The sequence below is a fragment of the Geotrypetes seraphini genome, chromosome 4 (genome assembly GCF_902459505.1).
Source record: "Geotrypetes seraphini chromosome 4, aGeoSer1.1, whole genome shotgun sequence".
NCBI lineage: Eukaryota > Metazoa > Chordata > Amphibia > Gymnophiona > Dermophiidae > Geotrypetes > Geotrypetes seraphini.
This window is the reverse complement of record NC_047087.1, coordinates 129626029-129640882: the sequence shown is the minus strand read 5'-3', so window position 1 is coordinate 129640882 and position 14854 is coordinate 129626029. Positions and strand designations below refer to the sequence as shown.

Here is a 14854-nt window from a genome sequence, read left to right as displayed (position 1 = left end):
TCACATTGTTTAATTGCCTGAGATTCTCAGATACTGAAGGGATAATAGATGTTATGAAAGGGCAGACTGGATAGACCATATGGTCTTTATCTGCCTTCATTTTTCTATAATTCTATGTAGCACCATAAAAGTATATATAACTGGCTATAGAGTGACCAGTAATTCTGAGCAATTTGTGTACTTATACTAGAGAATGACACAGGGGCAAATTTTTCCCCGTCCCCACGGGAACTTATTTTCACGTACTGTTCTAGTGAGTTATTTTCCTGTCCCTGCCCCATTCCTGCAAGCTCCATTCTCATCTGCACAAGCCTCAAACACTTTAAAATCATAAGTGTTTGAGGTTTGTGTGGTTAAAGCAGAGCTTACGGGAATGGGGGCAGGGATAGCAACAAAACTAATGGGGACGGGATGGAGAAATTGAGTTCCTGTGGGGGCAGGGACAAATTTTTCCGCATGACATTTCCTAACTTATACTGGTCACAGTATGTCATCAAAGGGCCTATTCTGAAAAGGAGGATGCTGGTCACTGGATGACCTACCATAACTGTTAGGATGCAAGAAAGGAAGAAAAAGCTATAAGGGCAATTCTATAAATTGACGCCTAAAAATAGGTTCTAATTTTGTGGGTAATCTACAGAATAATAGCACTTTTGTGCAAGATTGGTGCCACTAATTGGCATTTATGCGCCTAAGTGCTGAACATAAGCACTGACATTGGTTAGTGGGTAAATGCAAGGGGGCATGAATGTGGGCGGAATATGGTCATGTCATGAGTAGTCTCTGAGATAGGCAAATGGGAACTGATTCTATAAAGCAGGGGTGCCCAACGCGTCGATCGCGATCGACCAGTAGCTCAGGAAGGCAACTCGAGTCGATCGCACTCGTGTTGCCTTCCTGATCTACGGGCCGATCAGCCTTCTTCTCCAGTGTTCTCCCTAGGGCCTTTTAGCTGGGCGGTCCGCCCAGCTGTCATCTGTCGCTGCTGAACATTAAAAAAAAAACCGGCTTGGAGATTTCAGCCCCTAGCGAACTTATGCTCCGGGCTCTAACGTGTGCGTGCAGGCTTCTCTTCTCTTCGAAACCGGAAGTTATGCCCGGGGAGGGGGAGGGGGGGGAGAAAGGAAGCCTGCACGCACATGTTGAGAGCCCTGAAGCAAGCGTTCGCTACGGGCTAAGGCGGGAGACATGTTAGTGAAGCATTTCCTCTTCTTGCTGCCGGGTCCTGCCTACTTTCTGTTTCCGCGAAGGCAGGACCCGGCAGCATTTCCCCCAACAGTTCCTCGCGATGCTGGTCGGCCGAACCAGGGAGAGGTTGGGGCGGCGTCGGCTTTTGGGCGTGTTATTGGCGTCGGCTTTCGGGCCTGTTATTGGTGGCGGTTTGGGTCCTGGTCCCCGATGGCAGTTTGGGTCCCCGATGGCAGTGGCAGTGTCTTGGGGGAGGGCAGGGAGAAAGAAAGAAAGAAAAAGGGCAGGCAAGGAGACAGAAGGAAAGAAGAGAAACAGAAAAAAAGGAAAGGAAGGCAGAGAGAAAGAAAGGGCAGGGGAGAGGAAGGAAAAGTTGGGGGAGGGAATGAGGTGTGGAGGAGAGGAAGCATACAGGCTGAAAGAAGGGAAGAAAGACTGGATGCACAGTCAGAAGATGAAAGTGCAACCAGAGACTCATGAAATCACCAGACAAGGTAGGAAAAATGATTTTATTTTAAATTTAGTGATCGAAATGTGTCTCAATTTATATCTGCTGTCTATATTTTACAATATGGTCCCCTTTTACTAAACCGCAATAGAGTTTTTTAGCGCAGGGAGCCTATGAGCGTCGAGAGCAGCGCTGGGCATTCAGCGCAGCTCCCTGCGCTCTAAAAACTGCTATCGTGGTTTAGTAAAAAGGGAGGGGGTATATTTGTCTATTTTTGTATGGTTGTTACTGAGGTGATAGTGCATAGTCTGCTTTGACCTCTTTGAAAAACCCTGGAATAGGAATGATAATTAACATTTTCTATGTGTACAGTGTGCGTTGTGTTTTTTTAAAATTTTATTGTTGGTAGATCATTTTGACTTGGTCATTTTAAAAGTAGCTCGCAAGCCCAAAAAGTGTGGGCACCCCTGCTATAAAGGGTGCCTCTTAGGTGCCTAACTTACCCCCCCCCCCCCCCTGCTGCGCTGCTGTGCTGAATGCTTTGTGCTGCTCTCGATGCTCATAGGAGCTCTATGAGTGTTGGGAGCAGCGCAGAGCATTCAGTGCACTGGCCTGTGCTAAAAACCGCTATTGAGATTTTGTAAAAGGGGAGGTTAATTGGCAAAATACCCTTAACAGCCTCAACAATAGGTTTTAAAAAATTTAATTGGGCAATAGGCACTTATCTGATTCTATAAAAGATAGGCCCCTATCCCAAAGTGCTTAGCAGCGCCTAATGCCTAAGTGGGATTTTCTATGGGTGGAGCATGAGTTAGGTGCCTGAAATGTAGGCCTTTAAAACCCTCACCTACATTTCAGGCGCCTAAGTTTTTACATAGGCGCTGCTAGCTGCGATTCTGTAAACAGCGCCTAAGTGTGATTAGTATGTGACCGGCGCCTTTTTTTTTTTTTTTTTCAGGTATCAGCCAATTTAGGTGCCGCTTATAGAATCAGCCCCATAATATATGTAATACTAAAAGCTACGCACTTAGTGACAACAAGTTTCAAGTTCCAAGTTTTAATAAAATTTGATATACTGCCTATTCAAATTTCTAAGCGGTTATACATATTTAAAACTGTAAAATTTGGGTAATGAATATTGTGACAAAAAAGACATACTGTGACGATGGGAATGGAGGTAAGAAGTACATTTCAAAATAGGAAAGAGCCATTTAAGAGAAGTACAAAAAGGAAGGGGATCTCATCTGTAAACTGAAGCTAGAGCGAGAGCAAGGCTCTAGAAAGGAAAGTACAGTGGTGCCTCGCATAACGAACGCCTCGCACAGCGAACGCTGCGCACAACGAACTTCATGTCTTGCTTCCTACAACGAACTTCGTTTCACACAACGAAGTCGCCCGAGCTGCATCCTTCCGCGCAGGCACTGCGCTTAACTGCCCTCTCTCCGCCTGGCTCCCTGTGCAGTGGCGGACCGTCGGCTCGCAGGGGCCCGGCGCCTACTGCTGATGCGTTGGGGGGGCGGAGCTACTCTCGCCGCTTCCCCGATGCTAGGAAAAAAAAAAAAAAAATGAACAGTTAAGTCCCAGTTTTTGCCGCTGAGACTCTGCCCTCTCTCACTGTAAAATTAGACTCTACTTAGTCTGTCTTTAAATTTAAAAAATGTGTGTTGTTTTAAAAAACAATTATGTTTTTAGATGTATCTAAATAAAAATAATAACAAAAAATTTATCTTTTTTTATGTCATCTTAGCATATTTTATGCTACAGAACGAATTATTTTTTTTAACATGTATTGTTATGGGAAAACGCGTTTCACATAACGAACTTTTCGCATAACAAACTTGCTCCTGGAACAAATTAAGTTCGTTGTGTGAGGCACCACTGTATATTAGAGGCTAAAGGCATCTTTAAATAGAAACATTTTTAGTTTTCCTTTGAAACGTTCTAATACAGTTTTGTCCCATAGACCTGGGGGAATTACATTCCAGAGAGGTAGGGGCTGTGACAGAAAAATTTGCTGTTCATGTAATACTAATGGTTAAAAGATTTTGTGACTTTGATCTCAGTATTCTAGTAGGGGTATAGCGAATTAAGATGCTATTCAAGAATTCTAGTAGTTTGTTGTTGAGTATTTTGAATGTTAAGAGCAAGATTTTGTAAGCTATTCTGTGAAGTATTGGAAGCCGGCGTGCTTTTATTAGGAGAGGTGTGACACGATCAAATTTTTTTTGCATTTTCTATGAGTTTTATTGCAATATTTTGTATAATTTGCAAGCGTCTGACTAGAGAATGACAAGGGGACAATTTTTTCCCTAACCCCGCAGGAACTCAGTTTCTCCATCCCCGCAAAGTTTTGTTGTTGTCCATGTCCCTGCCCAATTCCTGTAAGATCTGCCTTAACTGTACAAGCCTCGAACACTTATGATTTTAAAGTGTTTGACGCTTGTGCAGATGAGGACGGAGTTTGCAGGAATGGGCCAGGGATATGAAAAGAACTCGGTGGGGCGGGAAAATAAGTTCCTGCGGGGACGGGGGAAAAAATTGTCTCTGGGTCATTCTCTACTTCTGACCTCTTTTTGGCAGTTATGGCTGCCATTTTCTTGGCATAATCCTTGGACCCTATCTTTACCAATGCTGACTTATGCCAGTATTTTATAACAGAGAAGCTCTCACAGATATAGAGTTAAGCCCATGACATTGGAGTGCTTAAATCTTGACACCGATTTATAGAATTGCCACCAATGTGTTCACATTCTTTGCTTGTTTTCACTTTTCTGATACCATCTTGAATTATCTATTAAGGTCAAGAGGAAAGATTTTCAGTTTTATTGAAAAGAAATGAGTCTTGGTTTGGAGAGTGGCCAAATTATTGAATGTGTTGCTGACCCACACAGTTCAAGTTGTTTCAGTAAACACAGATACTGTAATTAGGTTAATGGTATGAATAAGTATTGAGGAATCTCATTACCGTATTTTCGCGGATATAACGCGCGCGTTATACGCGTTTTTACCTACCGCGCATACCCCTCGCGCGTTATATGCCTGAGCGCGGTATACAAAAGTTTTTAAACATAGTTCCCACCCCGCCCGACGCCCGATTCACCCCCCCCAGCAGGACCGCTCGCACCCTCACCCCGAACGACCGCTCGCACGCGCTCCCACCCGCACCCGCATCCACGATCGGAGCAAGAGGGAGCCCAAGCCCTCTTGCCCGGCCGACTCCCCGACGTCCAATACATCCCCCCCCGGCAGGACCACTCGCACCCCCACCCCGAAGGACCGCCGACTTCCCGACAATATCGGGCCAGAAGGGAGCCCAAACCCTCCTGGCCACGGCGACCCCCTAACCCCACACCGCACTACATTACGGGCAGGAGGGATCCCAGGCCCTCCTGCCCTCGACGCAAACCCCCCTCCCCCCCCAACGACCGCCCCCCCCAAGAACCTCCGCCCGCCCCCCCAGCCGACCCGCGACCCCCCTGGCCGACCCCCACGACCCCCCTGGCCGACCCCCACGACCCCCCCACCCCCCTTCCCCGTACCTTTGGTAGTTGGCCGGACAGACGGGAGCCAAACCCGCCTGTCCGGCAGGCAGCCAACGAAGGAATGAGGCCGGATTGGCCCATCCGTCCTAAAGCTCCGCCTACTGGTGGGGCCTAAGGCGCGTGGGCCAATCAGAATAGGCCCTGGAGCCTTAGGTCCCACCTGGGGGCGCGGCCTGAGACACATGGTCGGGTTGGGCCCATGTGCCTCAGGCCGCGCCCCCAGGTGGGACCTAAGGCTCCAGGGCCTATTCTGATTGGCCCACGCGCCTTAGGCCCCACCAGTAGGCGGAGCTTTAGGACGGATGGGCCAATCCGGCCTCATTCCTTCGTTGGCTGCCTGCCGGACAGGCGGGTTTGGCTCCCGTCTGTCCGGCCAACTACCAAAGGTACGGGGAAGGGGGGTGGGAGGGTCGTGGGGGTCGGCCAGGGGGGTCGCGGGTCGGCTGGGGGGGCGGTCGGAGGTTCTTGGGGGGGGCGGTCGTTGGGGGGGGAGGGGGGTTTGCGTCGAGGGCAGGAGGGCCTGGGATCCCTCCTGCCCGTAATGTAGTGCGGGGTGGGGTTAGGGGGTCGCCGTGGCCAGGAGGGTTTGGGCTCCCTTCTGGCCCAACTACACAAAGGTACGGGGAAGGCGGGTGGGGGTGTCGTGGGGGTCGGCCAGGGGGGTCGCGGGTCGGCTGGGGGACGGGCGGAGGTTCTTGGGGGGGGGGGCGGTCATTGGGGGGAGGGGGTTTGCGTCGAGGGCAGGAGGGCCTGGGATCCCTCCTGCCCGTAATGTAGTGCGGGGTGGGGTTAGGGGGTTGCCGTGGCCAGGAGGGTTTGGGCTCCCTCCTGGCCCGATATTGTTGGGGAGTCGGCGGTCCTTCGGGGTGAGGGTGCGAGTGGTCCTGCCGGGGGGGGGATGTATCGGACGTCGGGGGGGGGCATCAGGCTTTCAGGATGGGGACAGACCTTCAAGGGGGGACAGTGCACGGAAAGTCAGGGGGGGTGAACGGAGAGTCGGGACAGCGCACAGAAAGTCAGGGCAGTGCACAGAAGTCAGGGGGGGTGAACGGAGAGTCGGGACAGCGCACGGAAAGTCAGGGCAGTGCACAGAAGTCAGGGGTGGTGAACGGAGAGTCGGGACAGCGCACGGAAAGTCAGGGCAGGCGAAAGGAGCGTCGGGCATCATGCGCGGTATACCCGTGAGCGCGGTATACAAAAGTTTTTGTACATATCATCGTGATTTCTGCGCGCTATACCCGTGTGCGCGTTTTACACGGGTGCACGTTATATCCGCGAAAATACGGTAAATCCCAAAAGAAGAGACTACACAGTTTGATTTAATCAACTACTTGGGTTTGGGAAATATCTTTTTTTTTTACCCACACACTTGCAAAAATTTGATTTCTACCTTTAGATCTCCAATAATGACGTGAACATGGGTAATTCAAGGAAAGTTGCTTTTTGTGAATCCGCATCTTCTTTTACTTGATCTATGGGGCTTATTTTCAAAAGAGAAAATTGTCCGAAAAAATGGCATAAAGAGGCATTTGGATGTTTTGTTTGCTTAAATGTCCAAATTGCCATTGTCCAAATCACATTTTTAGATGGTTTTCTATGCTATATTGGGGGCATGTTTTGGGGAGGATTAGGTCAGACATGATTTGGACATTTTTCTGCAATAATGGAACATTGCAGAGAATGTTCAGAGCACAACTTGAATATTTGAGGCTAGACCTGTTTCCCAAAACATCCAAAATCAGATTTAGACATCATATTGAAAATGCCTCTCTATATTACCTCCCCCTCCCGCCCCCCCCCCCCCACACACACACACTTATACAAAACCACGATAACAATTTTTAGTGCAGGCCGGCATGCTGGATGCTCTGCGCTGCTCCCGACGCTCATAGGAATTCTAAGAGTGTCGAGAGCAGCGCAGAACATTCAGTGCACCAGTCTGCGCTAAAAACCTCTATCGTGGTTTTGTAAAAATGGGGGGGTGACTAATTATTACTTTAATAAGCATTTGGGTCTAATTCTAATCTGAGACTCTTTGACATAGGAAATCGAAAAACATTGAGGGGAGGTATTTATGACTAATTAATTCATGTCTAATTAATTCATTTTCCCATCTATAGCTGCCTTCTCATCCTTTTCTCCTGTCAGTTCAGTGCTATCAGAAAAGAGCATAGCAACTGCCTTAAAAAACTAATTAGATTTAAGCACATAAATTATTGAGCATTGCCCTTTTGTAGGGCTCATGCCACTAAAAAGATCTTTCACTGCTATTCAGGTGCATGCACCCCGCTGAAAATAAGTAATTAGTGCATGGAAGACAACAAGTTGTCTTGGAAGGTTTGAACTATTTATCCATCAAATCGTTGTATACACTATTATTGTCCAGATACTTAAGATATTTGATTTGTCTGGAAAAGCCTCCCTCAGAAATGTTTATTTTTGCCAGCTGTGAGGATGGGCTACTGGGCTAGATGGACCATTAGTCTGACCCAGTAAGGCTGTTCTTATGTCTTAAATAAGTACTTCTCTTACAAAAAAATAAGTTGAAAATGGCATGCTAGAATTTCAACTTATTTTTTGTAAGAGATGCACTTATTTAGAACATAAGAATAGCCTGTTCTCCCACTAAGTGTGTTTTATACTCTGCCATTAGCCAAGTGTCCCCTGAAGAAGGCGTTATCCACATGCCGAAACAGGGATCCTTGTTGGAACTATTTGTTTCTGAATAAAGACTCAATCATTGGTTGAAAAGACATCGCCCTTGCCTTTTTGTTTGTCTGCTTATATCTCAAGGTGAGGTGTTCTTCTGCTTGCCTATTTGCTAGAATTATGGCACAGAAGAATGCTTACCCTTTGTTTTATGCCTCCTGCATAAAATATTTGTTGGGGAAATCAAACTAAAATCACAAATCCCTGATCAAGGTTCAAGGTTTATTAACATTTGATATATCACTAAATCTGTTTACAAAGCGATGTACAAAAATAAAACATAAAATATTAAGAGTAAAATTAAAATTCAATAACATAATTTGAGACAGGACAAACTTGAGGTGGAGGGAGAGAGAGGGAAAAGATTACATCTGTCTTAGTTAAGAAAACATATAGGGGGAAAAACATAAGGAAAGGGTTAGATTAAAATTTAAAATGCTAAGAATAGATTAAATAATATTAAGAATTAAAAGCATCTTTAAAAAGGTATGATTTTCAAGGATTTTTTAAAAGAATGTAAATCTCTTTCGATGGTAATGTATTGAGGGAGAGAATTCCACCATTGTGGGCCCATGACAGATAAATTTGTAGTACATACAGTGCTTTATTTACAGTATATACAGTGCTTTATTTATTCAAATCAGTATATTACATTAGACCCTAGAATTGCCATACCAACAGAAATCCAAACATCAAAAAATGTGTTCTTGACAACATCTTCATCAAACCCAAACACAAATATTCTAGCATGTTTCTAAGCATGATTACTTTAGTGCATGCATGGGCTATTTCTAGGTTGGATTGTAATGTTTTGTATGGGTTTGCTATCAGTTGAAGAAATTCCAGCTTTTACAGAATATGGCAGCAAAGGGTACCGATACTAAGGGCTCCTTTTACAAAGGTTGCTAGCGGTTTTAGCGCATGCGCGCTAGCCGCTCCTGCTTCCTTGTAAGCAGGCGGTAGTTTTTCGGCTAGCGCACACTATAGCATGCGCTAATCATGTGTGTGCACTAAAAATGCTAGCACACCTTCTTAAAAGGAGCCCTAAATTAAGAGATCACATATGTCCATTATTGTGTGATTTTCATTGATCTTGAACAGAGATGAGAGTTCAAAATACTGATGTTGATTTTTAAAATATTGAATGGAATGGTATTTTAGAAAAGGCATCCAACTCGTGCTGGGATGCACCTGGGAGGAGCCTGAGGCTCTGATTGGCCCAGACACCTAAGGCTCTTCCCATTGGAGAAGCCTTAAACTACCTGGACCAATCAAAGCCTCAGGCCTCTCCTAGGTGTATCCCAAGATGCACCAGGGAGGGGAGGGCCCCCCATTTTGAAAAGGCATGCCAGCTGGCCAGAAGGAGTAAGCATCCCTCTGGCCAGCTATTATAATTAAGGTAAGGGGGATGGGGTCATCAGAGGCATTGGTGGTGTCAGGGTGTGGGTGGGTTGCATGGTAATGAGAGTGAGTGGGCATCTCTCCCGCTGCTGGGAGATGCTGGGGGTGCGTCGCTTGGTGGCAGGAGGGAGTGGGTATCTCTCCTACTGCTGGGGGTGTCAGCTGGGGGGGTCACTTGTTTGCAGTGGCAGGAGGGAGTGGGCATCTCTCCCACTGTGGTTGGGGGAGGCAGGGGAGCGTTGCTTGGTGGCGGGAGGGCGTGGACATCTCTCCCACTGTGGGAGGCAGGGGAGCAGGGAGGAAGGTTATTAATGTCAGATGATTGTGCGACGTGGCAGGAGAGAGTGGGCATCTCTCCTGACGAACTTCATTTAAAAAAATTATTATTACCGTATTTTTCAGTCTGTAAAACGCACCTACATTTAGAGAAGGAAAAACCAAGAAAAAAAAATTGGTTCAGAATTTTTTTTTTCTTGGTTTTTCCTCCTTTACACGTAGGTGCGTCTGGTGCGTCTGGTGGTAGGCAGCCCGCAGCCCCCTAGTAGCTTTTTTTAAATGCCGGTGGCTGGTGGTAGGCAGCCTGCAGCCCCCCAGTACCTTTTTGTAATGCCGGTGGTCAAGCGTGGTCTCCCCTCCTTTGCTGGACGGCTGCCTCCTTTCATACTGCAGAGTAGCGCATAAGGCAGGAGCATGAGTTTTTCGCTTCCTGCCTGGTCCCTTGCCGCTCCCTGCCGTTTGTATAGACTTTCAATAAAGATTCCTGCACCTTGTACATTCCGCTCCGCAGTTTTTTCCTTAAACCTCACTTTCCTGTCAGTGCCTGAGCCAATCAGTGCTCAGTAACTGATCAGAAAGTAAGGCAAATATAGTTCAGACTTGTTGGTAACTTTTGGCTGCAAATGTGGCACAAAAGGTTACAGAATCACTCAGCAATTATAGAGAATCACTCGGAGTGCTCATTTTAATATTAATGACCTTGTTGTACTACATGTGCATGGCAATATCAGAGACTGCTAGAAAATGTGGAAAAGACCTCAGTAAGCTGTTTTGATAATCTGATGCTCAGAATTCTATGAGCATCAGGGCTGTTACCACTGTGGCTAAAATCCACACTACAGTTTTGTAAAAGAGTGAGGGGTTAGTTTGTGATGACATATTCCATACTAGGCGAAGGTGTTTTCTGAGTTCTGTGTGTTCGAAAGACATGGTTTTCTGTTAGGATTGACGGTGTAGGATTGATCTGTGCTGGTCTGGCTTGTTTAGTTTTACAATGGGTGTATTGATGTACTGCTCACTGCAATATGTAAGATGCTGCCTTTTCCTAGGTACTCATGTGTGACGTGTGGTTTGTTACTAAAAATCATGTTTTTCTTACAGATGGGGGGAGTGCCAAAAAATGATGGGTCCCGGGTGTTACATATGCTACGTACGCCACTGTATGTAAAGATACCAGAATGCTGGCGTAGCAAAAACTTTAAGTAAATTGTTATTCTTCTAAGTTTTGAGTATTTAACCCTCCCGCAATCTCACGGGCACTCGTTTCAAGTTTCAAGTTTATTGAGATTTTGATTTAAACGCAATATCAAATATTTTCAATGCGTATAACAAAAATAAATTTGGGGAAATAAATAAAACCATTTGAACAATAAACATACAAACATATCCATAGATGATTAAAATTACATAAGGAGTACAAGGATAAAGTACATTTATTTAAAAATGCGTTCTCCACGCCTGCTCATAAATTTGTTGACTGGAAGGATCCAGCAATGTGGCCAGATGTCATTCAGGACAAAGACAGAGAAAGAATTGTGCAATTTGGATTAATGATGGAAGATGATTTAAAGCAAATAGTACAGTCTATGAGTAAAGATCTTGACGGACGTTCTTTTTATGAATATCTCCTCTATGCCAAATCACCCAATGGACGTGAGAAGATTTTAAGGGACTGGCTTAGGTGGAACATTAGCAGAAAAGTATGTGTGTATTCGGCCCATGGAAGAAGGGGGGGTCGGGGGGGGAAGGGGTACGTGGGGGGCCCAATAGGATTGCTCAGTAAGGGGCCCAGAAATTTCTGATGGCGGCCCTGTATGATAGAATAAGGGCAAAGACCTGAGAGAACAAGGCTAGAGGAGCAGATTATGGTAAGGCCTCCACCACAACATCCAGGTCTATTGCAACAGTAATTGAGAAATCCAGTAGATGTGGCTTGGTGAAGATAAGCTGTGTCAGTGGGAGTAAGCTATTTTCAGTAGATCAAGTTTGTGAGTAGCGATGATATCAGCAAAAAGATAATACTTAGTTTTAAGAGAGTGGCAGTTGAGAAGCACAACCCAAACAGGGGTGACAGGCCCTATTTCCTCTTAAGGATTGGCCAGGTGCTTGCAAATTTTTCTCATAAGATGCAACAAGTTCTAAAAAAAAATTTTCGTGTTAACAAGTTATAAAAAACAATTTTCCAGATTTGCAAGTATTTTGTGAGTGATCATGCAAAATCTGTGAGTGACACTCCTAAAAAGTATGAGCAATTGCCCATATGCTCAGCTTAGAGGGAACATAAGTGACAGGGTGATAGACCTCAGAAGTAAGGAAGCAAGGGAAAATAGAAAGTAGTGATCTTACCAGTGATGGAAGATGAGGTTTGGGTGGTGGATGATAGTTCCAAATGACTGGGATGGGCTGGTACATTTCAGAGATAAATAGGAAAAAAAAGAGTAGCTAAACAAAGTGGAGGAACTGAGAGGGCATGGTGAAAAGGAAAAAAGGGGTGTGCACAAAGGATCACAACTTGCTTCCTATGTATGCAAGCAGCTTACACCACTAAGAGGCAGGAGTTTTAAAGGGGCTGACCAGTCAGCTTCCGGGAGAGGGTAGAGGCGTGATAATGTCAGTTGTCACAGTTGCGGTGGAACTGGAATCTTAACAAGAGAAACAGCAGGTCTCTGAAAGAGGAGCAGAGTAAGTTAGAGGAGCACTTACTTACACAAGGAGGTTTTAAACAATATGTGTGCCGCAGTCACTTCTGGGAGAGGGTGGAGTTGCAATGACATTAGCCGCGCAGTTGTGGTGGCACTGGCACCTTAACAGGAGGGAAGCAGCAGGTTCAGTCAGCTTCCGGGAGAAGCTGGAATCACGATGACATCAGCCACCACATTTGCAGTGGCACTGGAGGCTTCTAAAATTGGATATCCGTATCCTGGTCCTTCCCTCACCCCACCCAAAACAAACCCAGAACATTCACCCTTACCATAAAGACATAGGGCAGTTTTAGATGTCCATATCCTGGCTTTATAAATTCGGGATTAGGATAACCATGCAATATGATGTCTACATTTTGGTTTTAAGATGTCCAAAAGACAAATAGAGCTGCTAAAATAAGGGCCAAAGTGAATTGTGTCATAGGAGCCAACGTTTCAAAATGATTGGGGGTGCTAAACTTAACACAAGCGAATGCTCCCTTTCCACAATTAAGAAATCTGATTAATATTGGGGGTGCTCAAGCACTCACAGAACTGGCATCTATGAATTGTGTTAAGGAATATAAACCATAGTGATGCCTGAGTTCCGGGAAAGAAGTATTTTGATAAATGAGACTCAAAAGTGGGCCTTCTCATCTGTGGACCCAGATCTGTAGAATCAGTTATTGGAAGAAGTGCAGGATTGTAAAGATCTTATCTTTTTTTTTTTTTTTTTAATAAGTGTAAGACCTATTGATTTAAAAAAAAAAAAACGTTAGGGATACTTACAGGTTTGAAGGCAAGCTGATGGGAATCTTGTATACTGGGATGTAGGAGTAGAGATGCTTCTTTCATATGGTTTTGTTTTTTTCTTTGTAGTAGTAATAGCCTTTGTATTGTATTTTACCATCTCTAATCATATTAAAATCTAATACTCAAGAACACATTATTGATGCTGTTTACAAAAATCAAAAATTATCCCAAAATAAAAACTTTGTTTCTGTTCCACAGGTGATCTTATGCATTTGCCACCTTATCTTCGGATGGACTTTTTATTAAACCGAGGTGCTGCAAGTACCAGTAGAGACCTGGGTTTAGGACAGGCCTGCTTGGAGCCTCAGAAAAGTCGGACCTTGAAGCGCCCCACAGTCATGGAGCCAATCCCTATGGAGAATCCCACCAGCAGAGAAGTCCAGTCATGGCAGCCAGGAGCTGGTGCAACATTACCTCAGCGTGAAGGGACGGAGCTAGGACAGGCAGTGAAAATAAGCAGTTCCCAAGAATCCCTGCTGGACTCCCGGGCCCATTTAAAAGGAAATAACCCCTACGCAAAGTCATACACCCTGGTATAACAAAACGAAAATCGTGGCATTGACTGTACAGAACAGATAAAAAAAACTTCAAAGTAAAGCTACCTTTTTTTACTGAATTCCATTATTTATAATTAAAATAAAAGAAGCTTGCCAAAATATTTAAATTTACAGACAGTGAAAAGACTTTTCTGGTTATTTATTTTTCCGAAGAGTTCCCAGCTTCATCTGACAGGGATCCAAGAGTTTCTTGCAAGCAGAAACGGGTAGAAGGAAGTCCTTTGTTTTTCTTTGACCTCCTGATCCTGCTGGCAATTTTAAATATCTTTTCTACAAAGTGCATGGAAGGGTAGGTGGGGAAGCAAAGACCCAATCCAAGCATTCTCAAAGAAAAGCTTCAGCACACTGTATGGGGTGGGGTGGAAGGGTATAAAATAAGTTGAAAGTCACCTTATCTGTGGATTTATCAGGGACATTGATTTAGAAAAAATTCTGTAATGAAGTTTGCACATTTTAATTGGAAAATGACACTCTCAATATATTCATGAATTATTTTGTTATTTAGAATGAGTGTTGTCCATACAGGGGAACAAGACTCTATTTAATTTGATAAAACACTCTTTACAATTTGTCTATAAGAAATAAAAGGACCCTGTGTCCCCCCTGAGACACTCGCTTTAACTTTGCTGACTGGAGTTGGTTTTGATCCTTTCATAAAGTGGGCAGAAGAATTCATTTTCACTCTTAAAGCTAATTTTACAGGGAAATAGGTATTTGCTATATTTTTATTTGCAAAACAGAACTACCTAAAGAAAATTCATGGTAAGTAAAAATTCAGTTTGCACTATCAAAAGAACAAATTATCACTCGGTCTGTCTTGTCTGTTCTTTCTTTCTGGAACAATATGGTAGACCAAACTTCAAACTCACTGCTACAGATCTTCTCCCATGCTTACTTTAAATTCTGATATTTTAGGAAGAATGAAAAGTCTAATGGTACTTTGATGCACTGCAATTTTCATGTGGCGCAATGGGTGTAATTTTGTAAGGAACTGCAAGTACATGCCTTTACTTTGCAGTTAGGTGTTCAAATGGAGAGTTTAAATCAAGCTTGGTTGGAGCATACACACACATAGATTATAGAATACTATACATTTTTGCATGTTCTTTTGCAATCTAGGTGTGAGCATTTACACAAGCTCTATGGGTGGTGTAATTGATTGCACTTTAAAAGCGGGCAGGCCACTTGCACTAGTATTCAATAAAGAAAAGAAGGCACTCATGTTAATTTATAAACTAA

The 14854-nt window shown here is 44.5% G+C and overlaps 1 protein-coding gene across 1 annotated transcript in view; it reads left to right on the top strand.

Moving 5' to 3' along the window:
• DSCAM (DS cell adhesion molecule) overlaps positions 1-13953 on the top strand; it is a 756178-nt gene extending 742225 nt beyond the window's left edge. Inside the window, exon 34 of the mRNA XM_033942926.1 lies at positions 13257-13953. Coding sequence (XP_033798817.1) covers positions 13257-13597 — 341 coding nt within the window. The 3' untranslated portion in view covers positions 13598-13953. The remainder of the gene's footprint in view (positions 1-13256) is intronic.
• Positions 13954-14854: the final 901 nt, after the last annotated feature.